Here is a 17,368-nt window from a genome sequence, read left to right as displayed (position 1 = left end):
CGGCACGTGCACGGTGGCCGTTCGTCACCGGCAGTGCCTGTGCTGTGCTCAGGTGGGGTTTGTGCGTGCACTACCGGGGTGTTTGTCTTAGCCTCTGCTGGGATTTTTCCAGCCATGGGTGTCCTGAAGACTCAAATAATGAAAACCACCCCTGTCACTGCCTGAGCGGGACGAGGGGAGCTGGAGCCCACAAAACGTCCGGGAACACGCCAGGCTGGAAGGTGCGGCTGCCCTGCCAGGCACCAATGTGTCACTCTGGCACCAGCTGGCACAGCCCGCACCCACTGCACGAGGCTGGCCCGAGGGAGCTCATCCGAAAAACACCCTACATCGAGCCCTGCATGTTGTGTTTTACTGGAAAACTCCAGGAAAGGGCATGAGAGCTGCTCCTGGGGAGCGCTGGGGAGGTGAAGCGAGGGGTGGAGCTGGCACAGCCCGCACCCACTGCACGAGGCTGGCCCGAGGGAGCTCATCCGAAAAACGCCCTACATCGAGCCCTGCATGTTGTGTTTTACTGGAAAACTCCAGGAAAGGGCATGAGAGCTGCTCCTGGGGAGCACTGGGGAGGTGAAGCGAGGGGTGGGGGGGATATTCCCACCCTCCTATGCCCCAGCTCTCATGGTCCCCATGTTTTTCCCTTGGGAACAAGGATGATGAGGACCAGAGCGGTGCCGTGGCTGTTTTGGAAACAGGATGCCTGCGCTCAGGCGCGACACCAGCGCTGCTTGACTGCGTCAGCACCGCCAGCTCTTGCGGCAGCAGGACTGAAACTGAGAAAGTTGAAGCAGAGGGATAACGCAGACAGCGTACAAACTGCCCCGGGGCGCCTGGCTTAGCTGTGCATGGGGGTGGGGGGCGCCCCAAAAAGGGTGGGGTGGAGCAGGACTGAAACTGAGAAAGCTGAAGCAGAGGGATAACGCAGACAGCGTACAAACTGCCCCGGGGCGCCTGGCTTAGCTGTGCATGGGGGTGGGGGGCGCCCCAAAAAGGGTGGGGTGGTTTTTTTCCTTTTCTTTCCAGCACCACCAATATCAAGAGTTTTCTGAACTGCATGTGCTGACCCCCGAGATGGCTCCCAGGAGGATGTGCGGTGCCTACGGCCGCTCCAGCAGCAACACCAAGCCACGCTCTGCTCCGTGTCCCCAGCTCAGGGGGACACGCTGTGCCTCCCTCCTCCCCCCACGGATGGCCCAGGGCACCGCTGCCTTCAGCGGGGCTGCAGCCCCTGCTCTCACACATCCCTCGCTCACAGGCTCCAGGGAAAGCCGGGGAGCCCAGCTGAGACATTTTGCAGGGCAGGAGGGATTCACGCAGCCAAATCTGCAGCACGTGAGAAAGGAGAAAACCTGCTAATGCCCCTGCAGCACCAACCCTCTGGTGTGAGCCAGGACTACTCCTCCAGCACGCACCGCCAGGGCACAGGAGCAAAGCGGACAGACAGCCGTGCCCTTGTCCTCCCTTTCCCCGTATTTGAAGCACAGGAGGGAGTGGAGGAGGGCGGAGGGGAAGCTGATGGGCAAGCACTATGATGAAGTGGTTTATTAGAGAGTTGCTCGTTAACTCTATTTATCACAGAGTTGTTTAAAAAGAAAGTTGACAATCTGGAACAATCTTCGGGGAGTTTGGGGCAGAGGGAAAAATACAGCAGGCTGAGCTGCCTTGTGACTTCTTTCTGGTGGGAAAATAGCATTAGTGAGAAATGAAAGTTTCAGTGGAAAAACATCTGAAATGTTTGCTTTTCCCGAGAGCAACGGGGTAGCTGCTACAATCGGCATCGCGTATAGCCTGATAACAATAATATTAATATTCGAACATCAAGCCTGCAGTTCACAGAAGGAGGTTGGCACAGCGCCCTACAGCACTGATGGCTCTGCCAAACCCCATCTGGAGCATCTGCTTCTGAGGTGATACAAATAAAAGCATCCAGGAGACCGTTCCCTGCAGCACCTTCACTGCTGCAGCCCACAGGAAGAGCTAAAGGAGGCTTTTCTGTGGCTGCCTGGGGCAGCATGACAACTTGGAGAACTGCAGGGAACCCCCAGGCTCAGCTGGGGCTGCCCTCCGGGGACCCCAGAGCAAGGTGGCCGGCCGTGAGTATGGAGCGAGAAGGGAGGAAGGAAGAGAGGAACAGGGCTTGGCTCACATGCGCTGCTGCCAGGACTTGGACACTCCAAAAATAGTCTTAAAAAAAACCTTCCAAGGGTTTAAAGAGGTTACAGGCTGCCCCAGGGCAGGACCAGCAGCCCTTTCTGAGACAAAAACAACCCCAGCTCCTTCTCTCCCTTCTCATCAAAGTGGAGTTTCATTACACAGAAGCAGATGATATCTGTTTGTGGGAGCTTTTAAATTTAACAAAGGCAAAACAAAACCCACTGATGGGAAACTGGTTTCAGAAATTCAAATGGAAACAATGCTGTTTAATGATAACTAACGGCACAGCCCCCGTGGCGAGGCAGCGGCTGAGCTGATCCTGCCACCTTGCTGAGGCAGCTCTCTTCAGAGGGGATGCTTCTAGGGTTTACCCCGATGGAGCAGAGCCAAGGGGCCAAGCAGAGCCCCAGAAGCAGCTTGTACTGCTCAGACACAGGAACTGTTTGTCCCCACCTAAATGGCCCACAGGCAGAAGAAGAGCCCAGGTCCAATAATCCTCCCGAGCATCCTCAGGTCTGCAGTCATAAAATGCCCACCACCCAGATGTTACCTGGAGACACAAACTCATTCCCTGGCAAGAAACAGAGCAAAAATCCTACCAAAAAAACAGGCTTGGATACACTTCTGGGTGAAAAATTATTCTTACACAAGTTTTCCGTGAAGATAGAACTTGATGCTGCCTCCGCATTTCATGATCTATAAAAAAAATTAATTAGCCATCTCATCAGGACCTCGGTCCATAATCAAACTCAGGGCTGGAGGTGCCGTGATCACAGTGTGAGGCAAAGTCACTAGTTTAAGTTTTTCTCTTTTGAAAAACCAGAATCTGCATTTTTAGGCACTGCTGGCACAGAGCTTCTGGCCCTCAAGCAGAGGAACCCCTCTTTACATCAAGTCCAATCCCAGCTTTCTACAACAGGGGGGTTTTCTGCTAGGAAGAACCAGGACAACAACCAAAAATGTCCACCTCGGAAAGAGGCGGGAGGATCGAGGGGCTGTATGAGCAGCTGAGCGAAGAGCAAGGCTGTGCATGTTCGATAGCAAGTGCCATGCTCCAGGTTTCTGCTGCGAACCAGCATCAAGAAATGTCTTTCTTGGTCCCCAGCCTTGGGAGCACAAGTTTGGCTCTTCGGGGGTGTTGAGGAGGGCCCCAGTTGCAGCTCTCGGATCTTCGTGGCACCCAGCTCGGAAGGCTTGATCAGAGTTACACGAGGTCCGACAGCCGGCACTATCGGAACGATGGAAATGAGATTTTCTTCCTGCATCCTGCACTCCTAGGGGCATTCGCCGCATCTGGAGGTCAGACGGACATTGTCACCAAACTCACGTCGTGCAGTGAGCCTGGTGAAGTTCTCAAGCACTTCCCCCCCACTTCCTGTGGTGGCTAATGGTTTTCCACTGCGAGTCTAGAAGTGGAAGCTAGAAGCACTAGAAGCTCCCAAGTGGCAACTTGCCGTACACTGCACGGTTCCTACTCCATGAAGAATGTAGGAGGAGATTCTCGGACTGGGGATGTGACAGGTATCTCACTCCCTCCCTTCTGTCTTTCCGTACAATACTCTGGGGTGAATATAACAAGTTCTAGGCCTAGCAAGTGGTGGTGAAGGCAGCCAAAGAGCCCGACGGGTCACCTCAGGTAACTGACAGCTTCTGTTGCACATTTTTCAGGTAACATCTATCTATCAGAAACAATTTTGGTCAAGTTCAGCTTGACACAGACCTGGCAGGTTCTTGGTGGATCTTGGAGCAGAAGATAGACCCTTCCAAGCTAATTTCAGTGCTACTTTGAGCTGCTGCTTTGAAATTCTGCGGCTGCTCGTTGTAGAGGGTTGATTGCTGTAGTGCAGACAGATGTATGTCACGCCACAGTGAAAGCCACCAATCTAACAGCAATACAGATCGCTACCATCGCCCTGCTCTCAGGGGAGGTCTCCAATCCAGTCAGCAGTTCAGATGCCAGCACTGGGACCAGCACTATGGAGCCCACACTGGGGCTTCTTATGCTGTAACATCTTTGCTGCTGACCAAGACAATATAGGATGGAGCACATGGGCAGGAGTCTGCAGGTGACACCAAGTGGGGAGGAGAGGCTCATACACTGAAGGGCAGAGCTGCTGCTATTCAGAGAGACCTGGACAGGTTGGAGTAACAGGCTGAGAGGAACCTCAAGGAGTTCAACAGCAAATTCACAGCCTTGCCACGAGGTAGAAGGAGAAGCTGAGAGAGCCGGGTTTGTTCAGCCTGGAGACCAGACAAAAGGCAGCTCTTCCTGTTACCTGCTACTCTGATGGGGAGCCACCAAGAGACACGCAGGAGAAGCTGAAAGGCGACAGGCGCAACAGGAGAAACCCCAGTGAGATGCGGGGAAAACCTTCGCCATCAGCATGGTCACACGCTGGAACAGGAAACGCCACCGCTTCTGCGGTCCCACCTCCAGGGACAGACATCCTGCTCTAACTTGGAACTTGCCTTGCTTTCAGCAGGGGGTGAACAGCGCAGCCACCAGCCATCCCCTCCGGCTCAGCTGCCCCTCAAGCCCCCCTTCTCACAAGGCTTATCCTTTGTGGGAAAGTGCACTGAGAACACGTGCCTTTCGCTTTTCTGACCCGTGAAACGGGGCTGACAGGATTTCCTTGTTTGAGCCTTTGTTGTCTAGCAGGTCTCCCCAACAACCCACTCTTCTCCGTGTGGAACAGGCGACTCAGCTCTTCGGAAGGCGAGGCTCTGTCTGCAGAGCCATCCCCCTACCACACACCAGCACAGGAGAGGCGCTTCCGGTGCCATACGCGGTACTTTGTTTCAGAAGTCACTTGTGATGATGTTGGAGGCTGTGAGCTTTCTTCACATCTGATATCCTCAGAGCTGCCCCAAAGTTTCTAGCAAACAAACTCAATGCTTTCATTTTACACCAGAAGCGTAACAATTGTCTGGGAAATCCCCCTCCCACACGCCGAGTCTGTACTTGGGGTGACTTCATCTCGCCACATACAGTTACTCGGGTTCAATACTGCTTTTAAAAACTGCCATGTAAAAGCCACTGGGGTCAACTTTTAAGGCAGGGCTCGCCCTGCACAGCGGGAGCTTAACTACAGAAAAAGGGCAGTTGAGAGAAAGGGAGCAGAGGAATTCCTCCACCGCCTCTCTCCCGCTCCCCTCTTACCCACACACTGCCGTACCTCACGAGAGGTGAGCTACCACCCTGCTGGCCCTGCTGTTGCCTGTCCCAGCTTCTTCACGGTCCTAAAGCGGGCTTCTCGTGAGAGCCACCGATTCCTGCACTGGCTGACCCCGCAGCACGTCAAGCGATGGGATACAGGAAAGGCAGGAACACGGGGACAGCTGCACAGTCCCCTGCTACAACTCTGGTCCAATACAGTCACGAGGGTCAAGGAAAGCCATTACAGAAAAAATAAGGGGAAGGAGACACGAGGGACCTGCACCTCTTCAGCCCTGGGGGAACAGTAGAGAAGGAAGCTGCACAAAGGGGGAAGATGACAGCTCTCCTATCCAAAGCCTTCCCAAACAGAGGAAAATTACAACGAAGAGAACCATAAGCCTCCCCTTTCCTGTCCCCCCACAGGAAGCTGTTTCAATTCTGATGTGGAGGCACAATCAGCCAAGTCATCCTTCCACAGGTACCTCTACAGTGTGGCTAAAACCAGTTAATAGAGTAACAAAGGCATTTTAACCGAATTCTCATGTTATAGTAACTTGTTCCTTTCAGCATCAAGGAGCACACTGCTGACTCAGGAAGCAGTCCCTGAATCACGGCAGGTGGAATTTCCCCTTTCACACGCAGTGATCTGCACGCCTGCCACACGGAGCTGCGTGTTCTTACGCTGCAGTAACAGCGGACAGCTCGTTCATGCTGCAAATCCAGGGAGTCTGTAACGTGAAGGCAGTGAACCGGCACGTGCGTGTTGGGAAGCTGCTGTCCCACCTCGGGGATGGCCGAGCTGCCTGCTGGGGTGGCACTGGCAGGCACAGCGGCTGTCTCTTGTCACAGGCCCAACACCTCCCAGAACATCTGATCACTACAACACAGGGGTGAGTCAAGGGCTACGCTGACAGGAAAACATTACTCACAGCCCTGATTTTATTGTGCATTTTGGTGAGAGTGCTATGACAGGGCGCTCCTTCATGTTTTGCAATTCAAACAAAGGACCTTTCCCTATTCATCTTGTTTTACCAGCATTTCTGATCAGAAGGCTCTGCTGGGAGGAGAGGAACAATGTCAGCTCATGGAACTTCTCATCTTCACAAAAGCCCACTCTGTCTCCAGTTAAACGAGAAGGATCCCACCAACTGCAACAGAATTTGGACAAGGCTCCTGGAGACTGAGCTCAGAAGGGAAACCACCCGAGAAAGGAAAGCGAGGAGGCAGATTCTCTGTGCTCACAAAAGAAAACACACGTACACCTTATTTAAAACCAGGTCTTTCCACCCTCACATTTATTTTTCCTAAAAAACAGTCTTTGCAAACAACTCTCTCCTTTCCAGTTCAGCGGTACCGCTGCAAGCACTCCGTGGCACGTGACTCTGGGGAAGCAGAGAAAGTGTACCGCAGCTCAGCCATATTTCCATAGGAAAAGTTGACTCATGTCCCCCTCGAAACACTGACACGCGTTTGTAAGAAGCATCCCAGTGTCAAGTCCAAGGACGAGCACCGTAGCCACCTGTGGCCCAGCCCAGCTGCCTGGCTCTAGCAGAGCAGCAGGCTCTCCTTCGCTGCCAGCCGCTGGCGATGGATTTTATCCTGCTGGAGCTCCTCGTGGTTTGGATGCCAGAGTTTCATGACAATTCTCTCTATGTTTAGAGCGTAGACAGTGTGCGCAGGAATAACCTCTTTGTGCACCTGGAAATACAGGTTAGAAAACAAGTTTCACGCCTTCATACCCATGGAATAACCTCCCACTGCTGCAGGATGATCCCTGCGGGGTGGGAGCACAGGCTGTCATACGAGGAGAGCTGCAACTGGCCAGCGCTGCCACATCAGCCAGCACAGAACAACCAGCTGTTACACCATTTCATAAGGGAGTGGCACAATAAGGAAATCATCATTTTGCTCTTACTACGACAAACAACGTTATCAAAACCTTACAGCCATTTGAGTAATGCGTGAGACGAATGCTTACAGCTCTGACAATGAACAGTCTGCTGCCACAGCCCTGAGACAAAATGCCAAGGCCTTTTTACAATAGCAGAGCTCAAGGGGGAATTTCTCACAGCTAATTTTAGCTGTTCAGAGTAATCTGAATATCCCCAGAGCTGTCAGAGAGAGAGAGAGGGAATCACAGGCGTACATCTCCATAGGAAGGTTCACCCAGCCCACCTTAGACACCAGCTACCCACTGCAGCAGCCTGCGTACCAGGACCAAGCATTCCTCCAAGTACCCAGGGGAACACGAGGAGTAAGAAGGGACATGCCAGGCAAGTCATTTTGCTGCATCACTGTCAAAAATCTCAGTCTAGCTCAGTTCCGATAGAGTCACTGCAGCCTGGCTAGAGCGGAAGAGTTCACCCTTCTTACGTAGCTATACGAAAAGGGATTTCCTCATCAACTCTGACCAAGGGGAGCAGAAGAGGCATTAAACCGCGAGCTGACTGCACGTTAACAAGTCAAAGCCAATGAATGGTAAGTATGAAAGGGAACGAAGAGAACAGATTGTAGGAGAACTCAAACCCCCCTCCATGCACATAAACCAAAACTGATACTGGTAGCAGCAACTGGGGACAGCACTGCCTGGTGACACAGCAGCGTAACTCAAACAGCTCACCTGTAAGGCCTCAAAAAGGTCATACATGTTCACCGGCGGGAGGGACGCTGGTAAGGTGTCTCCAGAGCATGCCAGGAGCAGAGCTGCCTGCTGCTCGGCATCGTCAGGTAGGGGCTGGGGAATGAGGCTCTGACCAGCAGAAGGTGTCACACAGGTTGGAGGGCTGTGGACAGAGCAGGCAGTGAAACCTTCCAGTCGAGAGAACAGCATCAGCTGTAGAAGTCACACAGCAGGGGCTTGGCCCCAGGGTTTGTTTTATCAGTTGACTTAGCCCTTAGGTACACAAAATTATTTCAGCTCTAACTAAAATCTCTTTTAAATTCCAGTTTAATAAAAATAGCGCAGTGATTCTCGACATGCTTTGAACCTGCTTAATGGATCTCAGCTGGGCAACTTTTGTTATTTACAGGCAATAGTTTCTATCCAGCATAAAAACGAAGGGACCCACCAGATTAATTTGAAAGACATTAGCCATTAGGCAGAGTTGTTTGGAGTAGACTGTATTTGCAGTGCTATAATCAAATCTTGATGATCACTCATGACCTCCTGTCAGCTGCTAGAAACTGCCACAGACAAGCACAACTGCCTTCTCGTACACACTCACTGCCAGATGCACAGCACAAGCTGCGTGACAGGGAGGCTGTGGAAAACAGGATGACCTTGAAGCTCTGCTGACAGCCAAGGCATGCCAAGAAACCATAAATACATTTGGATGCAGGAAGTGACAGGCTGGCAGCGTCTTTCCTGTGGCAGGCCAGCAGGGCCCTTCTGCCCAGCAGCAGTTTCCCCAAGAGCAGCAGAATTCCTGTGTCACCCACTACAGCCTCCAGAGAGCAGTAATTACTAAGGACATTCAGAGGCCCTGGGCCACCTTCATAGATTGGACAAACACAGGCAAGGAAGAGACATAATGCTGTGTAAACTTCATCGCCGAGAAATCCCCATATTCTCCCCCCGTTCAGCTACGGAGTCCTCCGTACTGATATCACCCTTGTGAGCGAAGCTAACCACCATTAACTAAGTGAAAAGAGAAACTGAACCATGAAGTAATGTCAGGACTAAACCGCATTTGCAGTTACAGTGTGGCGAGAGCTCCTTACCACTCAATTAAATTGTTATAAGCAACAACACTGTTCTTCAGGTACGGCTGAGGGTTAACGTTGCTTCCGAAGGCATACTTGAAGTGGCCATCCCTCAGACGATAGGCTTTCCGCCTGGATATCACAGAGGTCAGAATGTCCTTAAGATGGTTCTGCAAGGAAACACGACCCTATTACACAGGCTGATTTATTCACTCTACCAAGCAACAGCTACGAGAAGCGCATCAGCAATTGGCAAGACAAAGCGTGCTGCTTATGACAACAAGGAGCCAAAAACCGAAGGGACAAAGATCTGGACAGCTTACAGCGTGTATTCGCTGTCTGATACAGAGGACGCGGCACTGCTCGAGGGCTGTACGCAGCAGTCTGTGAACTGTGCTTTAACGCGTCACGTGCTGCTTCAAATGTCAAAGAGGTTTCTTAAATGCTAGGGAATTCCCAACTCTTTATCAAAGACATCAGAGGTTAAGAGCTGCCATGACTGGCAGTAGATGTTGCACTTGTACTGAAACATTGATCCTAAAACTGCAGTGAAAAGCCCTTCACTCCTCTTTTTCGGTCTGCTCAGTTGCCTGGAAAGTGCTGGAGAAACAACTGTGAATAAAACCCAAGCAGACAACTGCGGCTTCATTTGGCCTCACTCCCAGATGGGGAATTCAGGTCAACCTCCACATCCTGACTCCAGAACCATCTGCACATCAACGCTCCAAGTGATGGTTGTGTCATTCCTGGGACAGGTCAGGTTAACGCACCACTGACAGCCAAAACCAGCAACAGCAGACCCTTCACCCGCAGCGACTGCCCAGCGTGGTCGCTTCACTTCCATGCCAGATACTCGCACCCAGAACTGATTATTTTTTACAGGACTGTTCAAAAATGGGGCTCCCGTTCTGCCCCTGCTGTTAAGTGACAGGACCAGCATTTTCCAAAACGGCCGCTGGAGCGTGCCTGGAGTTCTTCACACGCAGGAACACTCCACGAACATTTGCAGGCAGAAATCCAAGACCTCACATCTATGATGCCATGACTGTGGAAGCCCTCTGACTCTCACCTTACTCCTCCTGAGGCAAACGGGCAATTAGAGAAGCAGGATCCCTCTCCCCACCAAGGGCCACTCCCCCACACTGCACACAGAGCCTTTTGTCACTGGTATAACGAGGACACCCCTGCTGCCAGGCCCAGTCTCACCTCCACAGCATAAACAACCGCGGTCACTGCCTCCTCTGTGACATTGTCCAGCCCGTGCTCATAGGCAGTGACGATCATCCTTCCTTCCAACTGGCCACGTGTAGGAAGCATCATGGTGTGAGAACACAGCTTCAAATCGTCATCCTCCTGAGGATCCTTTGCCACAAACTGCTGGGCTCCAGAGAGCGGATTCTGAGGCTGGAACCGGTGCTGTTACAAACAAAATGTTAGAGCTTACGTGATACTCGGTCAGACCCTTCGCTTCATCAAGCCAAGCACCCTTCTCCAGTTGGAGAGCAAGCACCTCTAAAACACACTGCAGTACACGAGCAGGGTGATATTCCTCGCCTGGGTACTCTCCCAACCCCTAACAACTTGTGACTAAAGAAATTTCTGAGCCGGTGTTGGTGCCCTTGTATTAAGCAGCCCATGAACTTGTCCAGCAGCACCTTGAACCACCTTGAACCACCTAAACTTTGGGTATCCACAACATCCTGCAGCAAGGAATTCTAGTATAACAGCATCACATGAAGAATCACCTTCTCCGCTTTGCTCTGTACTTCCCACTCGTTAGATTGGTGTGATTCTCCCCTAAGCCTCAAATGTCCCTTTTACCTTTGTCACTGGCCTAGGCCAGTGACAGTGTTAAGGACACTAACACCTCTCAGTCACCAGCTCCTACGACGAGGAGTTCTTGTCCACCGCATTTCCCACATGCATTCCAGCACAATTCCCCACTGTGCTCGTGTCTCAAGCTCTGACAGCTTGTGGTAGCTCCTGGGAACTCTCAGTCCCCAGGGAAAGGGCTAGGGTGGGGGGAAGCAGATGGGAATGACTGATCCCTGAGCCCAGGCTTGTGCTTGGCACAGCCCCAACCCACAAGGGAACAGCATGGCTCTGGCTCATCGAGTACTCCTGCAGCTCCTGTCCTTCAACTCCCCAAGCCACAAATCCAGTGGGTCTGCTGCAAGGCTCTTAAGGAGCATCAAGACAAACACATAGTTTAAATACAAACAATTAATATACAGCAAAGTGTATTTCTCACATCTTAGTTTCCGGAGAGGAAGGAGAGCTGCTTTACTCAAAGGACAGAGTGGCATTTAACTCAGAGTGAAAACCAATCCACCCACTAATGATGTGAAAGCAGATTTCCCTCCCCGTAATTCTGAAGACTTATGCTTTCATTACAGGAAAGCTACATGCCTGCATGCTTTTGCAAAAATAGACCTTCGAAATGTAAGCAGCTCTTCAGAGGAATAACATTTGGGAGAGCAGAAGCCAGCTGAATGAACTTGCGGTCATTCCCAGCTGTTATTCTGACCAGGGAGGGAAACATCGGGAAAACACTTGAGTTCACGCTACTTGGGAATTCCACCAGTAAGAGACAAGCCTATAACATACACTATACAGTACTTAACCAGGGAACACGAATACAATCACACTAGAAATGTGCTGTAACATAGGGGCATTCCAGCAAACCAAACTCCAAGACTTCTACTACACCACAACTTGCTTCTCAAACTCTCTTCTCTCTCCTACTGAAAGGTTACGGTGAAGTTTTCAAACAAAAGGGAACACAGGCTGCCATCAGAATTCAGGTCACAGCTGTGAACACTGCAAAACACTTCAACAGTTTCTAAATACAATGAGCCTTCAGCTGGGCTGGCATCCCTTTGAAACACGAGCCTCTGAAGCACACACAGTCCCTAGAAGGTCAGCATGTGCTTCGGCCCAGGCCAGCTGGCCTCCCGCAGCGTAACAGCAGGAGGTTTCACGTGCCCAACTTTCTCCCAGACTGTTCTTCCTCTGTGCTGGCTTGGAATTCACCCAACCACATGGAATGCTGATCTGGCCAAATAAACCAGCAAGAAAAACTTGGGCTTTGGCATCTGTTTTGCTTGGTTAGTTTTCTGCCTGTGTCAGAACACCACAATGTGCTCAGACACCTGATAAATCTAGGTCAGCGAGAGACAGACACTCTCCCTTTCAACAAAGGGAACTGTTAATTCAGTGAGAACTGTCTTATCAAACCCTGCCCGTGCCCCATCCCAGTCCTACTCCCCAGCAGGCCACCTCCAAGCTGGTTTGGCAGCACAGAAACACCTGTAGGACAGACGTGTGACAGTGCCAGATGGATGCACAGAGCCTCGCTGCAGTCTGAAATGCAGCTCATGGGTTTTTCTGCCACCTAGCAGAAAACAGCACCTCTGCAAAATTTTCAAATCTGAGATAACTTCACCCTCTAAAAACCTTCCGCCCAAGGAAGAACTTGCTTTTAACGCTTCGGATTGCAGAGCCCTGTGGAGGGGATCACACAATAACAGAATTCTGCCTGAGTAAAGAGGAAATCACTTTTGCCTCAAGAATTTGGCAGATGTGCGAAGTGAATAAGACGTTACAGAGACATGAAAGGTGAGTGAGGCTATGAGACACCTGCCCAGGTGTTACTGCAGTGACCACAGAGCTAAAGTTACTCCTTGTTGGTTCCTGGAATACAAGCTTTTGCAACTTCAACGTTTCGGTGTTCTTCCACGGTTTTTCTGGTGCCCAGGAAAGCCAGGTCACACCATAGCCTTTCTCCTAAGAGACTTCCATGAGAGAAGCAGCAGCCACAAACCTCCAGCTCTCACCCCAATGTGGGACTCAAATATGACATACATCATCCCCAGCAGTAACAAAAACTACAAGCTGTGCAGGTTGACAGAATGTCAGAGAGAGACACAACCATTTGACCAGGGACACTTACATCAAACTTCTGTCGAACTGAAGAAATCTTTTTCTTTCCTTTGGGCTTTCCAGGTTTAGTTGCAGAACCACCTGGCCATGGCAAAGATCCAGCACCTTCTACAAACGGAAAAGGAAAAAACCACTTAAGAGGTGTTGCTGATTTAGGACCAGGATGAAACTGTTCACCCTGGGAAAGCCTTAAAACTTCGTGCCCTCTAAGCCAAGCCTTAACCCAAAACCAACAGCCATGGCCCAGAGGAGGGACTTCTCAGGGAGAACACTTTTTTTCCTTTGTCAGTCCCCTGCTAGCTCGACCCATTACTGTAGAAGAAACTTCTGTCCATTCACCACACAAAAACCCAGGGCAGAAGGAGAGAGATGAGCACAGCCTACAAGGAAGGAACATGCCAGCTGTTCCACTGGCAAGATGACAGGAGCTTGCCTGGAGGGGGATTCTCCCCCCACTAACCTGGGGATCAGGTCAGATGCTAACCAGCAGGATCAAGCAGCCTCACTCATTTTATCTGCCTTTACAGTTCCCCATGAGCTTCAGCAAGCTTTGTCTGGGACCCTCACTAAACATCACGGCTGACCATTCTCGTTACACTGCGGGGAAAGGAAAGGGGGAAAGAACTGCAGAAGCCACTGAGCCCAGGGGCAGGACAACAGCAATGTGAGCAGTGTGCTTGTGACTGACCAGAACTGGCGAGCAGCCGAAAGACATTACGTGTAGCACCAATAACTAACTATATTTGGCGACATCGCCTTTGTGCTCAAAAGTCCACTGTACGCTCAAAAGTCCATGTGTGACAGCCACACCTACGATAGGCCAGACCACATCCTGATAATCACTCAGCTGTTGGCAAGGACAGTCTAGCAGACTTCGCGCCAACAGGTTTACAGCATCCACGCACGATTCCTCCAGATACACTGGGGCTTAAGATAACGTTGCACTGGATGCTCACGCACTTGCTGGCAGCAAACAAGAAGGGCAGCCCAAAGATTGGACAGCCCTCTCATGGTTACAGAGGCAGCGTCTGCTGTTGTGTCACCAGCATCCTCCTCCTTTGGTTTTGCACAGTGAGCATCCTTTCTCCTTTGGGGCAGAGCGTGCCTTGCGCTGAGGTCCCTGCCCACCTCCCAAGGACCTTGGACAACCCAGCCCTGAAGATACTTCAGTCATCTCTGAAGCAGAGGCTGGAGTTCTGCTGCCAGGCAGTGCTGACAGCACAGCAACATCTCAGACATTCCCTGGCCATGCCTCAGTCAGCATTTGCCATTTCCTCTAGACAGGGACACAAAGTGGCAGCCGCCATCCCACAACTCGCCATCCATGCCTTGACCAGGCACAGGCACCTTCACAGAGTACTGTTAACCAAACAGTTCCTGCTCTCCCCTGTTACCGCAGGCTGCCACAGCTCAACACCAGCTTCACAGCAACCCGTGAAGTTGTCACAACTGTCTTTAATTTTTCTGTAATCAGGAGTACATGGTACTACAACCCTGACTACAGGGAATGAGGCTGGCTGGAAGTCTTTGCCTCTAACGTGATTCCCACACCCATGTCTGCAGCACAAGCACAGAGTCCCCTGCCATGAAAAAAACTTCTAAGACATGACTTTAAGGACGAGGCTAAACCAGAGGATTCAGGTTGTGAACGGTCAGCTGCTAAGGGGTTAGAAACAACATGCACACGCACAAAGACGGCGTATTCTCCCTACAAAAATAAAGTTTAGTAAAAAGCTTAGCTACATCCTATTAGGGAGGTGAAAACCAACAGCCTACAACAAACCTTGTTGTCAAAATCCACCAGTCAGTTATAGGAAATTAAAAGATAATAAACAAATGCTCTCTAAAAAACAAATCAGAAAGCTGGTGTCTGTACTCATCTCTACAGCATCACAGTAGAAGACCTGCAATAGGGTATAGAGAAGCACTGTGGACAATCATCTCAAGGACCGCTCTTGCCCTTCAGTGAGATATCAGTATTTACATCTTCAAACCTATCAAAATAACACTACTTCTCCTACAATATGTTCTGCTCTTTACAGATGACTCCTTTCCTCCTCCTCCTCCTCCTCCATAGCAGGTCAGTCCCCTCCTGGGCAGGGGGATTAGGTGTGTTAAGAACAAACACAGCAATTACCAGGCCCGTGTCAAAGCTTTCAATACAGCCCATCCCTCTGGCTTGCAGTGTCACCCCACCCCAGGCCACTCCGCCTTGTCAGAAGCCTCACACGGCTCCTTCGCAGCCTCCCTTACAGAAGGGCCCTCAGCTGGCTCTGTGACCAGGTGGTGGAGACAGAGCAAACGGAACAGATGGAGACACAAACAGCAAACATCACCCTTTCATCTGACAGCGTATTACAGACAAATAGGTTGTAGCTGAGCCTGAATTCATAAATGTCTTTTAAAAAATGATATAGTAACTTTTAAACTAAATGGCAACTAAATTTTTAGGCTCTGACAGTACATCCAAAAGATGCAACTCAAATGTCAGCCTGTACATTTAACAAAAACTTAGCCAGACTTAGCTTAGTACAAGGAAAAGCTGAGATACTATCTCCTATTCCCCGTTATAATGAGCCCAGAGCAGAATTTTTTGGCTCCTTTTCCAGGTTTTCAGATTACCAAGCCCGAATTGCACTAGATGAAGAATGCAGAATTTCCCTCTCGTATTCTAAGAAAACTAGTACTTGCCTTCCTGGCCACAAATGACAAGGCTGGGCTGGCTCAGGCATGAACTTTCAGAGATATCAGCAGCTTTCATTTAATCTTGCCAGCAAGAGAATTAGATGTCAACAAGCCACAGCAATGGCTGCTGATAAAGCCTTCAAAGACGAGCAACAGATAAGAACGTTTTTCGAAGAGCTGCCATGTCTCCACAGCAATGGCACCAGCCAAGCCAGAGGGTGTCAGGCTTTTCTGACAAGCTGTGCCAGCCCCACACAAGAGAAAAGGACCAACAGAGACAGTCACGACAGAAGAGCAGCCAGGCACAGGAAACATGCATTTTCCCACCCCCATTTATGTGACCTTCAGTTGGTGATATTTTACCTTCCTGCAGGGACCACACTTTAGTCAAATACATTCGGATGATACTTCTCCCTCAACAACTCACACTGCCCCTTTCTTCCTTTTCCTCCCTTCCCAGCTCTCTGGAGAGAAGTGGAACACAAGCAACCTGAGCCCATCTCACAGCTGCCAGCCCTTCCAGCAGGCCCTGTGGGCAACCCTGATCTAATAAAAAATTCCTGCTAGTGTTCCAAGCTGCAGAATCATCTCTTAGTTTTGGCTCCAGATTACTCATGAATAAATTAAAGCCTTGCATCACTAACTCAAGTGCTTGCAGCTGTCTCAGTTTATTGTTAACATTTAGCTAGGGAGGGAGGTCACCATTCAAGTGAGGTATGTATTAACTCAAGAAACCTCACTCACTTGACCATTTGCAACCATCCAAACAACCAACATCGTTAGCCCAGGCTGCATCCAGAGCAGCATGGCCAGCAGGTTGAGGGAGGGGATCCTGCCCCTCTATTCTGCTCTGGTGAGACCCCACCTGCAGTGCTGTGTCCAACTCTGGGGTCCTCAGCACAGCAGAGACATTGGAGCAGGTCCAGAGGAGGCCACAAAAATGATCAGAGAGCTGGAGCCCCTCTGCTATGAGGACAGGCTGAAAGAGTTGGAGCTGTAAGAAGGATGGGGACAGACTTCTTAGCAAGTCCTGTTGCAACAGGACAAGGGGTGCTGGTTTTCAACTAAAAGAAGGGAGAGTTAGGCTAGACGTAAGGAAGAATTTTTTTACAATGCAGGCAGTGAAACGCCAGCCCAGGGTGCCCAGAGAGGTGGTAGATGCCCCGTCCCCAGAAACATTCCAGGTCAGGCTGGACAGGGCTCTGGTCAACCTGATCTAGCTGCAGATGTGCCTGCTCACTGCAAGGGGGCTGGACTACAGGAGCTTGAAAGGACCTTTCCAACCCCTAGCATCCTACAATTCTACAAGCTTAGGGAGCAAGTCCATGCAAGGTTAAGAAAGGCTTTAAACTGGAGTCCCTTTGATGGACATTTATGGGGAAGAAAAACCTCAGATATAAGAATCCAGAAAAACACTTCTGAAAACACTTGTGAAGAGAGAATACCAAAGAAAATAATTTTCTGTAGTGGGAAGTTTGCCACCCTGCTTGGGCTGGTATAGCCAACCTAAAATCTCCACTGAGGCACTCTGCTATTTTGGATAGCACATTTCTGGGAAGCTCCTCCCCTCGGGCACTTTCAGAGCTTCCCAGCTAGTTACAGCTGGGTGCCACTCCAGTATCTGTAGGTGTCTTTACCAAGGTGGCTACCAGAGGGAACATGACCTGTTTTTAAAAAGGGCAGAGCAGTCCAGTTCAGAATTGCTCAGCATCTGCCCACAGAGGGAGTCCA

At 50.6% G+C, this 17,368-nt stretch overlaps 1 protein-coding gene across 1 annotated transcript in view; it reads right to left on the bottom strand.

Annotated features, from left to right (window-relative positions):
• Positions 1–6,574: 6,574 nt before the first annotated feature.
• Positions 6,575–17,368, bottom strand: part of TADA1 (transcriptional adaptor 1) — a gene marked incomplete at its 5' end in the record, with an annotated part of 14,545 nt that continues 3,751 nt past the window's right edge. Inside the window, 5 exons of the mRNA XM_010132446.1 lie at positions 6,575–7,006; positions 7,929–8,091; positions 9,029–9,180; positions 10,217–10,426; positions 12,963–13,060. Coding sequence (XP_010130748.1) covers positions 6,854–7,006; positions 7,929–8,091; positions 9,029–9,180; positions 10,217–10,426; positions 12,963–13,060 — 776 coding nt within the window. The remainder of the gene's footprint in view (positions 7,007–7,928; positions 8,092–9,028; positions 9,181–10,216; positions 10,427–12,962; positions 13,061–17,368) is intronic.

The sequence above is a fragment of the Buceros rhinoceros genome, unplaced genomic scaffold (assembly GCF_000710305.1).
Source record: "Buceros rhinoceros silvestris isolate BGI_N320 unplaced genomic scaffold, ASM71030v1 scaffold9700, whole genome shotgun sequence".
NCBI lineage: Eukaryota > Metazoa > Chordata > Aves > Bucerotiformes > Bucerotidae > Buceros > Buceros rhinoceros.
This window is presented reverse-complemented; position numbering and strand designations above follow the sequence as displayed.